The 14,592-nt window shown below is 52.4% G+C and overlaps 1 protein-coding gene across 1 annotated transcript; it reads right to left on the reverse strand.

Annotated features, from left to right (window-relative positions):
• Positions 1 to 1,671: 1,671 nt before the first annotated feature.
• PA2G4 (proliferation-associated 2G4) lies at positions 1,672 to 14,552 on the reverse strand. The gene is made up of 13 exons (XM_054004669.1): positions 14,384 to 14,552; positions 12,250 to 12,378; positions 11,440 to 11,545; positions 11,142 to 11,211; positions 9,825 to 9,917; positions 9,481 to 9,544; positions 7,983 to 8,061; positions 6,804 to 6,882; positions 6,577 to 6,710; positions 5,524 to 5,618; positions 4,244 to 4,371; positions 3,108 to 3,161; positions 1,672 to 3,006 (listed from the first exon to the last, which is right to left on the reverse strand). The coding sequence occupies exons 1-13, from the start codon at positions 14,469 to 14,471 to the stop codon at positions 2,941 to 2,943; spliced, it is 1,185 nt and encodes a 394-aa protein (XP_053860644.1). The 5' UTR covers positions 14,472 to 14,552; the 3' UTR covers positions 1,672 to 2,940.
• Between the last annotated feature and the right edge of the window lie 40 nt (positions 14,553 to 14,592).

The following is a 14,592-nucleotide window of genomic DNA, read 5'->3' on the forward strand; positions in this document are numbered from 1 at the left end:
GCGCCGCCCGGTGGGGCCTATTTATAGGGAAGCGCTCACGCCGCGCCCACCACTGCACGAGGCACGACGGGAAGTGTAGTTCCTCGCTCTTGGAGCATCACGGGAGTTGTAGTCCGGCGGCCGGCCGCCATTTTGCGCCGCCGCAGGGTTCAGTCCCTCCCCACCTCCAATTTATTGGGAATAAAAACACCAAATAGAAATTTTTCCAGGCAATTTCTGCTTATCCAAGGCTTTAACGGGATTGTTGTTGCATCCCCAAGCCCCTCCGGAGACTTTCCTTTCCAGTGAAAATATAAAATATTTTCGTATTGTAGCATGGAAGATACAAAATAGAAAATAAAATAAACCTCCGGTGAGTCTTGGCGGTTTTTAAATCCCTGCTGAGGATTGGGAGAGCTTTTGGCTCTTGCCTCCAGGCGGAATATTGATTTAAAAGCATAAAGTTTGGATTTTTTTCCCTTAAAAAGAGTTTTTTTTCCCCTCACAAGGAGATTTTTTACACCTGCAAAATGTGGGGAGTTTACCTCAAAACGAGTTTTTCCCCTCAACATTTATTTTCCCCTCAAAATTTGTTTTTTCCCCTCAAAATAAGGTTTTTTTCCACAAAAAGGGGCTTTTCCCCTCAAAATGAGGGCTTTTTCCCTTAAAACGAGGGATGGTTCTACCTCAAAATTTAGATTTTTTTTTCTTTCAAAATGAGGGGGTTTTCCCCTCAAAATGAGCTCTTCCCATCAATTTTACATTTTCCCCTTCAAATCTGTTTTTTCTCCTCAAAGGGAGGGAGTTTTCCCCTCAAAATCAGGCTTCTTCCATTAAAATGAGGGGATTTTCCTTAAAATGAGGGCTTTCCCTTAAAAGTAGGGGGTTTTCCCCTTAAAAATGAACTTTTCCCCTTAAATGAATTTATTTCTTCCTTTCAAAGTGAATTTTCCCCTCAAAAATTAACATTTTCCCCTCAAAAATGAATATTTTTCCTTTAAAAAAGATTTTTCCCTCACTAACAAGCATTTTCCCCTCACAAATAAGCATTTCCCCCTCAAAAATGAGCAATTTCCTCTCGAAAATTAATATTTTTCCTTCAAAAAAGGAGATTTTCCCTCAAAAATGAGCAATTTCACCTCACGAACAGGCACTTCCCCTCAAAAATGAGTACTTTCCCCTCAAAAGTTAGCATCTTCTCCTCAAAACTAAGCATTTTCCCCTCAAAAATGAGTGTTTTCCACTAAAAACTGAGTATTTTCCCCTCAAAAATGAGAACTTTCCTTCAAAAATGAGGACTTTCCCCTCAAAAATGAGCATTTCCCCTCAAAAATTAGCATTTTCCCCTCAAAAATTAGCATTTTTCCCTCAAAATGAGGATTTTCTCCTCAAAAATTAGCATTTTTCCCTCAAAAATGAGGATTTCCCCTCAAAAATGAGCATTTTCCCCTCAAAAATTAGCATTTTTCCCTCAAAAATGAGGCTTTTCCCCTCAAAAATTAGCATTTTCCCCTCAAAAATTAGCATTTTTCCCTCAAAAATGAGCATTTTTCCCTCAAAAATTAGCATTTTCCCCTCAAAAATGAGCATCTTCTCCTCAAAAACCCCATTTCCAACCCCAAACCTACCCAGGCGGGTTCCACCCCACAATCCCAAATCCCCAGAAAAAAAGACGGAGGAAAAAACCCGGAATAAAATCCAATATCGCATCGTTTATTCTCTTTTATTTGACTTTGGTAACATTTGCACGTGTGGAGTTTTTTGTTGTTTTTTTTTTTTTTTCTCGGGGTGGAAAACTCGGATTTCGACGAGGAAGCACCGCGGCCTGCGGAGAACGCCCGGGAATGTTGGGTAAGGCGGGAATCAGAATTCCCAAAAAATTGTGGGTAGGGGGGGGAAAAAGGAACCAGGGGTATCGGCAAAGAAAAAAAAAACCTCAAACATTCAACTGACGGCGTTTAATCGGCTTTTTTTTCTCGTTTTTATGTGGTTTTTTTGTAAAAAATTGACTATAAAAGAGCGATACCCCTTGGCTCGGGCCTATCCCGGATCAGCGCTTCCCTCACCTCTCCCCTGAGGAATTCTGGTGGGATATTTTTTTTTTTTTTTTTTTTTTCCCCCCCCACCAAAATGAGCAAAGAATCCTGAGGGAAAAAAGTGAAAAAAAAAAAAAAAAATTATCTCCTCACGGGAAAAGGTGGAATGTGCTCCCGGGGATATTGGGAAGGATAAAAAACACCCAAACCCGGGATTTTAGGGAATTCAGCTCCGCAAGGCCGGAATGTCGGCGGCTTCCCGAAGGTTTGCATCATTTTAAAAACCAGTTTGTGTTAAAAAATAGTGATTTTTTTTTTCTTTTTTTGAAATCCCATAAATCAAGGCAGAGGCAGAAAAGGCTCCTGGTGGGTGGGGGAACTTCAAATTTGGTTTCTTTCCCAATTCTTAAAGTACAATCCCAAGAGGGAAAAGACAAAATCCCGGATTGCTCGCACAGGGCACTTTTCTGGGTGGAATCACTTGGTTTTTGGGGTTTTGTGAAAATTTCCAAAGGGAAAAAATTAAGAAATTAAAAAAAAGGCAGCAGGAGGAGGAGGAAGAGGAAGGAATCAGCAGCTCCCTCCGCTCCCTCTCCCTGGATTTTCCAGATTCACCTCTCCAAACATGGGGAATATTAAGGATTTAATAGTGACTTCCACTCCTAACTTTTTTTTTTTTTTGCTGCTCTTTTGGGGGTGTTTTTATTTATTTAATTTTTATTTTTTTTTTCAGTTTTGAAGTCTGAAGTGGCCGAGAGATTCCTCCCTCCTTGGCAAAGTCGACGGGAGCTGTTGGATTCTGTGGGAATTCCAGACTGCCTGGACCAACACCGGTGCCAGATTCTTTCGTTTCCAGATGGAATTTTGTTTTTCTGGGGGTTTTTTTTTGGGGAAAAAAGGGGCGATTTGAGAACTCCAAGGGCTCTCAGTCGCCGGCCTCGTTCTCCTCCGCTGTCTCCCCCGTGGTGGCGTTTTCAGCGTTTTTGGAAGCCTGTGGGGGACAAATCCAGGGATTTTTCAGGGTCTTTCCCATAGGAACACCCCGAAAATGCAGATTTGGGAATTCCCACCACAAAAAGTGCCCAATTTTACCTTCTTTTTCTTCTTTTTCTGGGTCTTCCGGCTGGCGGAGCTTTGTAGAAGGGCCTGGAAGGGAGGGAAGGGTGAGGAGGTGGGAAAAGATCCTGGTGGTTTTTGGGGTAACGGGAATTTGGGTCATTTTGGGGGGGTTTGGTTCCCTTTCCTTCATCTCCCCTCCATGGGAGCAAGGACAGGTGACCCTGGGGAGGTGCTGCTTTTTTAATTAGCAGTCTTTTATTTATTAATTTAAATTAATTCTTAATTTACTAATCATCTAATAATAATAAATTAATAATAAATTAGAATTAATGAATAATAATTTTATTATTTAATTCTCTATTAATTTAATGTTTAAATTATTAACCTTTCAATTAGTAAGTATTCTATATTAAACAATACTTCAGTTGTTCATATTTTAATTATCAACATTTCCATTATGATCTCAGTTATTAATATTCAATTAATATGAAATTGTTCCTATTTTACTCTACAATATATAAATTAACATGTTATATGTAGATACAAATATACTGCTTCTATCTTTATATATTAATTAGACTATATAATCTATATTTATATATATATTCATAAAAATATGTAATATATAATCTAATTAATACAGGCTATTAATCAGACTATGTAATTAATATTATTCCTGTATCTTTATATATTTGTATAAATAAATGTGTATGTTTATTAGATATTTTTTAATTTGATATATTTTTATTTATACATATTTAATGTCATTTTTTATTTATTATATATAAAATTTATTTTAAAATTAATTTTTATACATAAAGAATTATTTCTTATTCATTAGCAATTAATCTATTCATACCAATAACTATTATAAACACATTTTCTCTTTTATTTTCCAAGAAAATATAACTATTAAAAACCAATACAATTAATAAAAACACTAAATAATAATATTTTAAAATAATATAACTATTATAAATGAAAATATAACTATTAAAAAACAACGTAAGTAACAAAACCACTAAATAGGTACAAATAGGTATGAAGAAAATATTAATTTCTCCTATGAATATTTTATATGGAAACAGAAACAAATTAACTTTATGTTTACGTGGACACTTCATTTGCATATTACCATGATTAATGATGAATATTAACGAAGAACCAACCTTGAGCTCCCCGTCCTGCACCTCCAGGTCGGATTTGTAGAGCTCGGGCTCGAAGGGGCCGCTCGTGATCCTCATGGGGCCGTTGGGCATCAGCAGCACCGTGAACTTGAACTGGGCCACGAACTCCCCTGCGGGCACAGAGGGGTTAACCCGAGCTACAGCCCTGCCAGGACCTGGGGGTTAACCCGAGCTACAGCCCTGCCAGGACCTGGGAATGACCCTGGGCTACAGCCCTGCCAGGACCTGGGAATGACCCTGAGCTACAGCCCTGCCAGGACCTGGGAATGACCCTGAGCTACAGCCCTGCCAGGACCTGGGGATGACCCTGAGCTACAGCCCTGCCAGGACCTGGGGATGACCCTGAGCTACAGCCCTGCCAGGACCTGGGGGTGACCCTGGACTACAGCCCTGCCGGGACCTGCGAGTTAACCCTGAACAACTGGGGATAAAGGGGTTAACCTGAGCTACAGGCCTGCCAGGACCTGGGAATGATCCTGAACTACAGCCCTGCCAGGACCTGTGAGTTAACCCTGAGCAACTGGGGATAAAGGGGTTAACCCGAGCTACAGCCCTGCCAGGACCCTGAGCAACTGGGGATAAAGGGGTTAACCTGAACTACAGCCCTGCCAGGACCTGGGGGTGACCCTGAGCTACAGCCCTGCCAAGACCTGTGAGTTAACCCTGAGCAACTGGGGATAAAGGGGTTAACCTGAACTACAGCCCTGCCAGGACCTGCGGGTGACCCTGAGCTACAGCCCTCCCAGGACCTGTGAGTTAACCCTGAGCAACTGGGGATAAAGGGGTTAACCTGAGCTACAGCCCTGCCAGGACCTGCGGGGACAACCTGTTAACCCTGCCAGGACCTGTAGGGCTGCACCTCCCTGAGCCAGGACCTGCAATCCCTGCTCCTTACACCTGCCAGGACCCACAGGTGCCTTACACCTGCCATGACCTGCAATCCCTGCTCTGTGAGCGGCTCTGCAGCTCCAAACTCACCTGGATCCGCCCTCCCCTGTCCCTCACCTGTCCCCAGGTCCTACCTGTCCCCTCCCCTGTCCCCAAGTGTCCCCACCTGTCCCTATCTCAGTCTCACCTGACCCTGTGTCCCCCAGGTCTCCCCTGTCCCCACAGGTGTCCCCACCTGTCCCCCAGGTCTCCCCTGTCCCCACAGGTGTCCCCACCTGTCCCCCAGGTCTCACCTGTCCCCACAGGTGTCCCCACCTGTCCCCCAGGTCTCACCTGTCCCCCCAAATGTCCCCACCTGTCCCCTCGGGTCTCACCTTCCTTCTCGTAGAGGACGTTGAAGGGCTGCAGCAGCTCGTGCTTGGCGCACTCCACCACCCCCATGCGCGCCTTCTTCTCGTCCTCCAGCGCCCTGAGGGGACACCGCACCTGAGTGCACCTGGGAGCACCTCTGGGCACACCTGGGCACACCTGGGAGCACACCTGAGTGCACCTGGGAGCACACCTGGGCACATCTGAGATCACACCTGAGAGCACTGGGATCACACCTGGGCACACCTGAATGCACCTGGGATCACACCTGAGCACAGCTGGGCACACCTGAGCTCAAATGTGAGCCAACACCTACACACACCTGCCTGGCAAAGGCTCCAACCCCTGCAATCCCAGCCCTGTCCAGGTATCCCAGGTGCAATCCCAGCCCCATCCCGGGCAGAATTCCTGGGATTACCGGAGGGTGAAGGGCATGGTGTTGAAGCACCGCTCCACCTCGCTGAGGGAAGCTCAAATCCCTGGAATTCCAGCCCTATCCAGGTATCCCAGGTGCAATCCCAGCCCCGTGCAGGTATCCCAGGTGGAATCCCAGCCCCATCCAGGTACCCCAGGTGCAATCCCAGCCCCGTGCAGGTATCCCAGGTGGAATCCCAGCCCTGTCCAGGTATCCCAGGTGGAATCTCAACCCTATCCAGGTACCCCAGGTGCAATCCCAGCCCTATCCAGGTATCCCAGGTGCAATCCCAGCCCCGTCCAGGTACCCCAGGTGCAATCCCAGCCCCGTGCAGGTATCCCAGGTGCAATCCCAGCCCCATCCCGGGCAGAATTCCCGGGATTACCGGAGGGTGAAGGGCACGGTGTTGAAGCACCGCTCCACCTCGCTGAGGGAAGCTCAAATCCCTGGAATCCCAGCCCTGTCCAGGTATCCCAGGTGGAATCCCAGCCCTATCCAGGTATCCCAGGTGGAATCTCAACCCTGTCCATGTACCCCAGGTGCAATCCCAGCCCTATCCAGATACCCCAGGTGCAATCCCAGCCCCGTGCAGGTACCCCAGGTGCAATCCCAGCCCCATCCCGGGCAGAATTCCCGGGATTACCGGAGGGTGAAGGGCATGGTGTCGAAGCGCCGCTCCACCTCGCTGAAGAAGGCGCGCGAGGTTTTCATCTTCAGCCCGTACTGCTTGGAGGGGTCCCGCTTGTAAATCGTGGTTCTCTGCCCCGCGTCCTTGGCCTGGAAAACATCCCCAGGGAATTCCCGGAATCTGGAGAGCCGCTGGAGCCATCCAGGCTGGGAATTCCTGGGATTTATGAGGGATGGGCTGACCTTTCCCTCGCCGCTGCTGACGAGGACGTCGACGGCGTAGACTTCGTGCACCTCGAATTCGGCTTTTTCGTGGTCCTTCCTGGGGGGAAAGGAGGGTTGGGGAGGCAGGAAAATCTGGGAATTCTGAAGGGAAAAGCTTCCAGGAAGCCGAGAAAACATTCCTGGAAATTCACAACCTTCCACAGGGAAAACTTCCAGGAAACCCAAAACCTCCCAGGAGACCCGAAGCATTCCTGGAAACTCAAAACATTCCTGGAAACTCCTCCTTCCCAAGAGCCCCCGTTTCTCATCCCGACTCCCCCATTTTTCCTCCCGATCCCATTTTCCTCCCGATCCCATTTCTCACCCTGACACCCCCATTTTTGTCCCTGACCCCCTCATTTTCCCCCAACCCCTCAATTTTTGCCCCTGACCCCCCATTTTCCCCTGATCCCATTTTCCTCCTGACTCCTATTTTCTCACCCTGATCCCGTTTTTCACCCTGAACCCCCCCCACCATTTCTCCCCCAACCCGAATTTTTGCCCCTGACCCCATTTTTCCCCCGACCCCATTTCTCATCCAAACCCCCCCATTCTCATCCCAACCCCATTTCTCACTTTAACCCCCAATTTCTCACTCTGACTTCCCCATTTTTCCCCAATCCCATTTCTCACTCTGACCCCAATTTTTCCCCTGGCCCCATTTCTCACCCCAACCCCCCCATTTCTCCCCTGACCCCATTTCTCACCTTAACCTCTAATTTCTCACCCTGACCCCCTCATTTTTCCCCTCATCCCCCCCATTTCTCACACTGACCCCCATTTTTTCACCTCAGTCCCCTCTTTATCCCCTGACCCCCAATTTCTCATCCCACCCCCCCATTTCTCACCCTGATCCCCCATTTTTCCCTGACCCCATTTCTCACCCCGATCTCATTTCTCATCCCAACCCCATCATCTTCCCCTTAGCCCCCAATTTTTTCCCCCAACCCCAATTTTTGACCCTGACCCCCCATTTCCCCCGACCCCATTTATCACCCCAACCGCCCCATTTTCCCCCCAAGTTTTGCCTCTGACCCTGCAGTTTTTGCCCCTGACCCCCCATTTCTCACCCTGAGCCCCATTTTTACCCCCCAAGCCCCATATTTGCCCCCGACTCCCCAATTTTTGCCCCTGCCCCCCGTTTTTGCCCCCGCTCACTTCTGCTGGTCCGAGGGGTTCTGGATGATGGTTTTCTCCCCGTCGATCACGTGCTGCTTCAGCTGGTGCGACAACATCCCTGCGGGCAGACTGGGCTTACTGGGATGGACTGGGCTTACTGGGACGGACTGGGATGGACTGGGCTTACTGGGATGGACTGGGATTACTGGGATGGACTGGGCTTACTGGGATGGACTGGGGTTAATGGGACAGACTGGGATGGACTGGGGTTACTGGGATGGACTGGGGTTAATGGGACGGACTGGGATTACTGGGATGGACTGGGCTTACTGGGATGGACTGGGGTTAATGGGACAGACTGGGATGGACTGGGGTTACTGGGATGGACTGGGGTTAATGGGACAGACTGGGATGGACTGGGGTTAATGGGATGGACTGGGCTTACTGGGACAGACTGGGGTTAATGGGACGGACTGGGGTTAATGGGACGGACTGAGCTTACTGGGACGGACTGGGATTACTGGGATGGACTGGGCTCACTGGGATGGACTGAGCTTACTGGGACGGACTGGGATTACTGGGATGGACTGGGTTTACTGGGATGGACTGCGATGGTCTGGGGTTAATGGGATGGACTGGGTTTACTGGGATGGAGTGGGGTGGACTGGGCTGGTCTGGAATGGACTGGGGTGACTGGGACGGACTGGGACGGACTGGGCTGTACTGGAGCTCTAGGCACCGCGCACCACTGGGCTGGACTGGGCTGTACTGGGTTGAACTGGGCTGTACTGGTCTGTACTGGGTGGCGAGCCCAGGCGGAATTCCCACCCTGGGCCGTGCGGGATCCAGGGGGGTTTTGGGGGACTCCCCCCCTTTTCCCACCCCTCACTCCCAGGCCAATCCTGGGAAGAGCCCCCGGCATTCCCAACATTCCCAGCCCACTCCCGGGGCAGCGGGAATTCCCGGAATTCCAGGGAATTTAACCAATAACAGGGATTTCAGGACAGCTGGAGAGCCCACGGGGAAAAGGGATCGGGATGAGCTCCAGGATCCCAATCCAGCAGCCCCAGAGCCTTCCCAGCCATCCCGGGATCCCTTCTCCCCATGATCCTTTTTTCCCTGGGATTCCCATCTTCCTGTTATCCCTTTTCCCTGGGATCCTTTTTTCCCTAGAATCCTTTTCCCTGTGATCTCCTTTTTCCATGATCCCCTTTTCCCCAGGATCCTTTTTTCCCTGTGACCCCCCCTTTTTTTTCCCCATGATCCCTTTTCCCTGGAATTCCCTTTTCCTGGAATTCCCTTTTCCCCATGATCCTCCTTCCCTGGAATCCCTTTAATTCCTTTCCCCTGTAATCCCTTTTCCCTGGAATCTCCTTTCCCTGGAATCCCTTTTCCCTGTGATTCCCCTCTTCCCTGGAATTCCTTTTCCCCCTGGAATCCCTTTTCCCCTGGAATCCCCTTTTCCCTGTGATTCCCTTTTCCCTGGAATCCCCCTTTCCCTGGAATCCCCCTTTCCCTGGAATCCCTCTTCCCTCACCTTCGATGGGTGTGCAGTGGAACGCGTGGGCGATTTTATTCCATGCCTCTGTCACTTGTGTGTTCTGGGACGACCAAAAAAAACCCAGAAAAAAACATTTTATGGACAAAAAAAATCCCCGCCCCGAGCTTTCCTTAAATCCCAAATGTTTTGGGAGAAACCCCACAGCTTTCCCAACCAGCAGCTGCTTCCACACCTCCAAAGAAAACCGGGAAAAAGCGTTTTTCCCACAGATCCCCCACAAAATCCCACAGGTTGGGTCCCAAAATCCCTGTGGTGACTCCCAAAATTCCCAAATTCCCACCTGATTCCCAGAATTCCCACCTGATCCCCAAAATTCCCACCTGATTCCCGGGTTTCACCAGGCGCAGGGCGGCCTCGGCACACAGGTGAGCCGCCTTGACGACGTCGGCTTTGCGGCCGGACACGGGATTTTCCTGGGAAAAAAAGGGAAAATTTGGGATTTCTGAGGGTTTGGGGGTTGGGATTCAACGTTTGGGATTTGTTCCAATCCCTGGAATCTGGCTGGGAGGTGGAAAAGTCCCAATCAACCACCCCCAAAAGAATTCCAGAGGATTCCCAGTCCAGGCATCCCAATATGGACTGGGATAAGTCCAGCAAAATTCCAATGGGGAATTTTTGGCTTTTCCCTCAAAACCACTGGAGCAAAACCATTCCCGAGCTGGTTTTTCCCAATTTTCCCGTTTTTTTTCCTCAGGATTTATTCCAAGAGGATGGGATAACCTGAGGAAATCACAGCAGGAACTCCCAAGGTATCGGACCGGCCAAATTCCAGGGGAAAAGCAGGAAGCAAGGATTGGTTTTGGGGTGGGGAATGGGAATGTTCATCCTGGGAATTCCAGCAGGAAAAAGGGGGAGCAAGGATTGGTTTGGGGAAGCAAGGACTGGTTTTTGGGTAGGAAATGTTCATCCTGGAAATTCCAGCAGGAAAAAGGGGAAGCAAGGATTGATTTTGGGGAGCAGGCACTGGTTTTGGGGTGGGAAATGGGAATGTTCATCCTGAGGAATTCCAGCAGGAAAAAGAGGAAGCAGGGACTGCCTTGCCAAGGATCTGGGTGCTGCCACCTGGGATCCAGAGATTTTGGGCTGGTGCCACCTGGCATCCAGAGGCCCCTGGGCACTGCCACCTCAGATCCTGACACCTCAGGATGGTGCCACCATGGATCCAGAGGATTGGTGCCACCATGGATCAAGGGGCTCCAGGATAGTGCCAGCATGGATCCAGAGGCTCAGGATTGGTGCCACCTCAGATCCAGAGGTTCCAGGGTGGTGCCACCATTGATCCAGAGGCTCAGGATTGGTCCACCTTGGATCAAGGGGTTCCAGGGTGGTGCCACCTCAGATCCTGACATCTCAGGATGGTGCCACATCAGATCCTGAGGCTCCACAGTGATCCCACCTCAGATCCAGAGGCTCAGGGTGGTCCCACCTCAGATCCAGAGGTTCCAGGGTGGTCCCACCTCAGATCCAGAGGTTCCAGGGTGGTCCCACCTCAGATCCTGACACCTCAGGATGGTGCCACCATGGATCCAGAGGTTCCAGGGTGGTCCCACCTCAGATCCAGAGGCTCCAGGGCGGTTGCCCCTGGCACCCCGAGGTTGCCCCATTCCCAAGGAGACACCCCCCGATGACAAACCCACCTTGGAGGCGCCGAGCACGAAGGTGTGCGCCACGTTGGCGATGAAGCCGTCCACGTGCACGCCCAGGTCGCTGCAACACAAGAGGGAAACGGGAATTCCAGGAATTCCAGGTGGATCCCAGAGGCACATGGAATGGTGCCCCAGGAGCCCCTCCAGGCTCGTTATTAGGCTTTAATTAGCAAGGAATTAACGCCGTGGTAAAAATGCGGGGTGGTCTGACAGGTCCTTGCAACCGGAATGACGTTGGGATTTTGGGAAGGGAGAGGGAATTCCCATGGAATGAGATCCAGGCACTCACATTTTGACCAAATCCCCGTCCTTGAGGATGTAATCCTGGTCGCTCTTGAGCGGGGAGAAGTGACACACACAGTTATTTACGGATATACTCGTGGGGAAGGCGATTCCTGGGAGAGGGAACAGGAAAAAAACATGGATTGGAGGAATGCTTTGGGATTTAGGAGGCCTTAAAGCTCCTGTCCACCCTCTTGGGACACCTTCCCCCACCCCAGGCTGCTCCAACCGGGCTTGCAGGGATGGGAATTCCATTCCAGCACCTCCCAGAGAGGAATTTCTTCCTGATTTTCCACCTATACCTCCTTCCAGCACCTCCAGCTTTGGGATTGGGGTGACCTTAAAGCTTGTCCATCCTCCTGGGACACCTTCCCCTGCTCCAACCCGGCCTGGGACACTCGAAGGGATGGGAATTCCATTCCAGCACTTCACAGAGAGGAATTTCTTCCTGATTTTCCACCTAAACCTCCTTCCAGCACCTCCAGCTTTGGGATTTGGGGTCCTTAAAGCTCCGTTCCACCCTCTTGGGACACCTTCCCCTGCCCAAGCTGCTTCAGCCTGGCCTGGGACACTTTGCAGGGATGGGAATTCCATTCCAGAACCTCCCAGAGCGGAATTTCTTCCCGATGTCCCACCTAAACCTCCTTCCAGCACCCTCAGGATGGGAATTTGGTGACAAATCCCAGCGTCCCAAACCCTCCCGAGTCACCTTTTCCAACGGATCCATGAAAACTGGAAGCTGAGGCACAGCGGGGAGGAGGATTTGGGTTAAAACCAGGGAAGAGCAGGGAATTCCTCATTCCCAGGGACCTCTCACCTTTCTTCATTTCCTTTTCCTTCTTGAAGATTTTCCCGGTCTCTTCCATGATCATGGCGTCGCCCTTCTCGCACAGGCACAGCACGGACGCGCCGGGAGCCGCCGCCTCCACCACGGCACGCAGCACCCCTGGGATTCCCAAAAAAAAACCCATTCCATGGATCCACAGCCCCAAACCCAACACCTCCAACTGCTTTCCCGAGCTTCCAGACCCGGATCTCCACGGGGAAAGGCGTAAATCCCGCTGGGATTCCTTTATTTGGGAAAGGTTTTGGGAGGAGGGAGTGCCACGCTCCCAAATTCCTCCGGGAGAAGTCAGAGCTCTGGGAACAGGTTTGGGAATGACTGGGAGACATCAAAGGCCACTCCACGAGTCCCTGTTTTCCAAGGAATCCATGTGCTGACACAGGCAACGCCTCAAGAAGTTTGGGGAATGCTCCACTCCCAAAAAAAAATCCACCAGGAATTCCAGCCTGCCTCGTGCCTTAGGGCAAAGAGGTGTCCCCAGACCTCCTCCACAGCCCTGAGCCCAAAATATTCTGGGATCCTGGAATGGGACCCCAAAATATTCTGAGATACTGGAATGGGATCCCAAAATATTCTGGGATCCTGGAATGTCCCCTCACATTCCTCTCTCTGTCCCAGCTTCCTCAGGATTCCAAGGAATCCTCAGGAGTGCTGTGGCACTGTCACCTGTGCAACGACTTCAAATTCCACCCCCTTTTTTCCATGGGAAAGTTGGGAATATTTCAAAGCAAGGATAACGTTCCCGATAAGAGCCGGCGGGACACGGAGGGGGGAATAAAACAAACTAGGGAAAAAAAAAAAAATGCAGATAAAGGGGAAAAACCCTCGGTGCATTCCAAGGGATCAGAGGAACAGGAACATTCCTCGAATCCCTCTCTCCTTCCCGATGTTTTTTAGGGAGTTAAGGCACTTTTTATCCCTAAAAACCGACAGCTGGAAGGTTTTTTTTGCCGGGTTTTTGTGTGTGTTTGCTCTTCCCAAGGGAGGAGAACCTGCGTGGAGCTGCCTTTCCCCCCGGGAAGGGAGGCGGCCAAACTTCCAGTCTGCCCAGGAGCCCTCCCTCCCTTCCCGAAGGGAATCCCCGCTCCCAAACCGCCTCCCGGGACACCGGCACCAGTTCAAAAGAAGCTCTGGAGTCAGCAGGAAGCGGGGTGGGACACCGGGGAGCCCCGCGGAACCGGTCCGGGCGGCTCCCGGAGCCGGGACACCGGCAACGGCGGGGAAAGGGCTTAAAAAATAACCGGGAAAGGGAGGGGAGCGGAGCCTGCCGGGGGTGGGGGCAGCGGCTGGAGCCCCGTTCCCGGGACAGGAGCCCCGTTCCCGGGGCTGGATCCACATCGTGACCGGGACAGGAGCCCCGTTCTCGAGACAGGAGCCCCGTGACCGGGGCTGGATCCCGTTCCTGGGATGGAACCCCCAAATCACTTCGGGGCCCCACTCCCAGAACCGGATCCCCAATCCCGGGGCAGCACCCCCAGACCGGTTCGGGATCCCATTCCCAGAACCGGACCCGATTTCCAGTACCGGACCCCGTTCCCGGGACAGGAGCCCCAGACCGGTTCGGGACCCCATTCCCGAATCTGGACCCCCATTCCCAGCACAAGACCCCGTTCCCGGAGCAGCCCCCACCCCCCAACCCAGCCAGGCCCCCCCGCCTGGGGCTCCCCCCGCTCCCGTCCCGTCCCCGCCGCCAACCGGGACCGGACGGGGGGGGGGGGTCACAGCCGAACAAAAGCGGCACCGGCGGGGTTTGGGGCAGCGGGGGGCGGCGGGCCCGGCCCCGCTCCCCCCGCGCCGCCGGTGCACGTGGGGCGCGGTACCACGTGCCGGCAGCGGCGGCGGCGGCCGCGCGGGGCCGGGCCCCGCCGGGACCGGGTGGGTCCCGCGCACCGGGGTCAGGGGGGGATCACACCGGGACAACGGGGAGTCCCGACCCGCTCCCCCCCACGCCGCCCCCGGCCCCGAGCAGCGCGCCCCAGCCCGCGGGGCCCCGGCCCGGGGGTCTCCCGCCGGCGGCGGCGGCGGCGGCGCTCAGGCCTGGCCGCTCCCCCCTCAGCGCTTCCCCCGCGCCCTCCCCGCCGCCCCCCCGGCCGCGGCCCGCACTCACGGTTGGCGATGTCCCCCCCCATCTTGTACTTGGTCACCACCAGGTCCTCGGCGATGGTGAGCTCGCTGGCCTCCTCCTCGCCCGACATGGTGGGAGCCCCGCCGAGCCCCCCGGAGCCCCCCGGGCCTGCTCGAGCCCCCCCCGCCCGGCGCTGAGGAGCCCCCGGGACCGCGAGCCGGAGGCGCGAGCAGGGCAGAGCGCGGGCTCCG

This window comes from Vidua macroura, unplaced genomic scaffold (assembly GCF_024509145.1).
Source record: "Vidua macroura isolate BioBank_ID:100142 unplaced genomic scaffold, ASM2450914v1 whyUn_scaffold_107, whole genome shotgun sequence".
In the NCBI taxonomy this organism is placed as follows: Eukaryota; Metazoa; Chordata; class Aves; order Passeriformes; family Viduidae; genus Vidua; species Vidua macroura.

Bases quoted from the DNA above. Each gene is read 5' to 3' on its own strand.
- PA2G4 (XM_054004669.1), bottom strand. From the start codon at position 14,471: ATGTCGGGCGAGGAGGAGGCCAGCGAGCTCACCATCGCCGAGGACCTG. The intron at 11,546-12,249 runs GTGAGAGGTCCC...TCCCTCTCCCAG, and splicing joins GGAAAAGGAAATGAAGAAAG to GAATCGCCTTCCCCACGAGT. The intron at 8,062-9,480 runs GTGAGGGAAGAG...GTCTGCCCGCAG, and splicing joins CCACTGCACACCCATCGAAG to GGATGTTGTCGCACCAGCTG.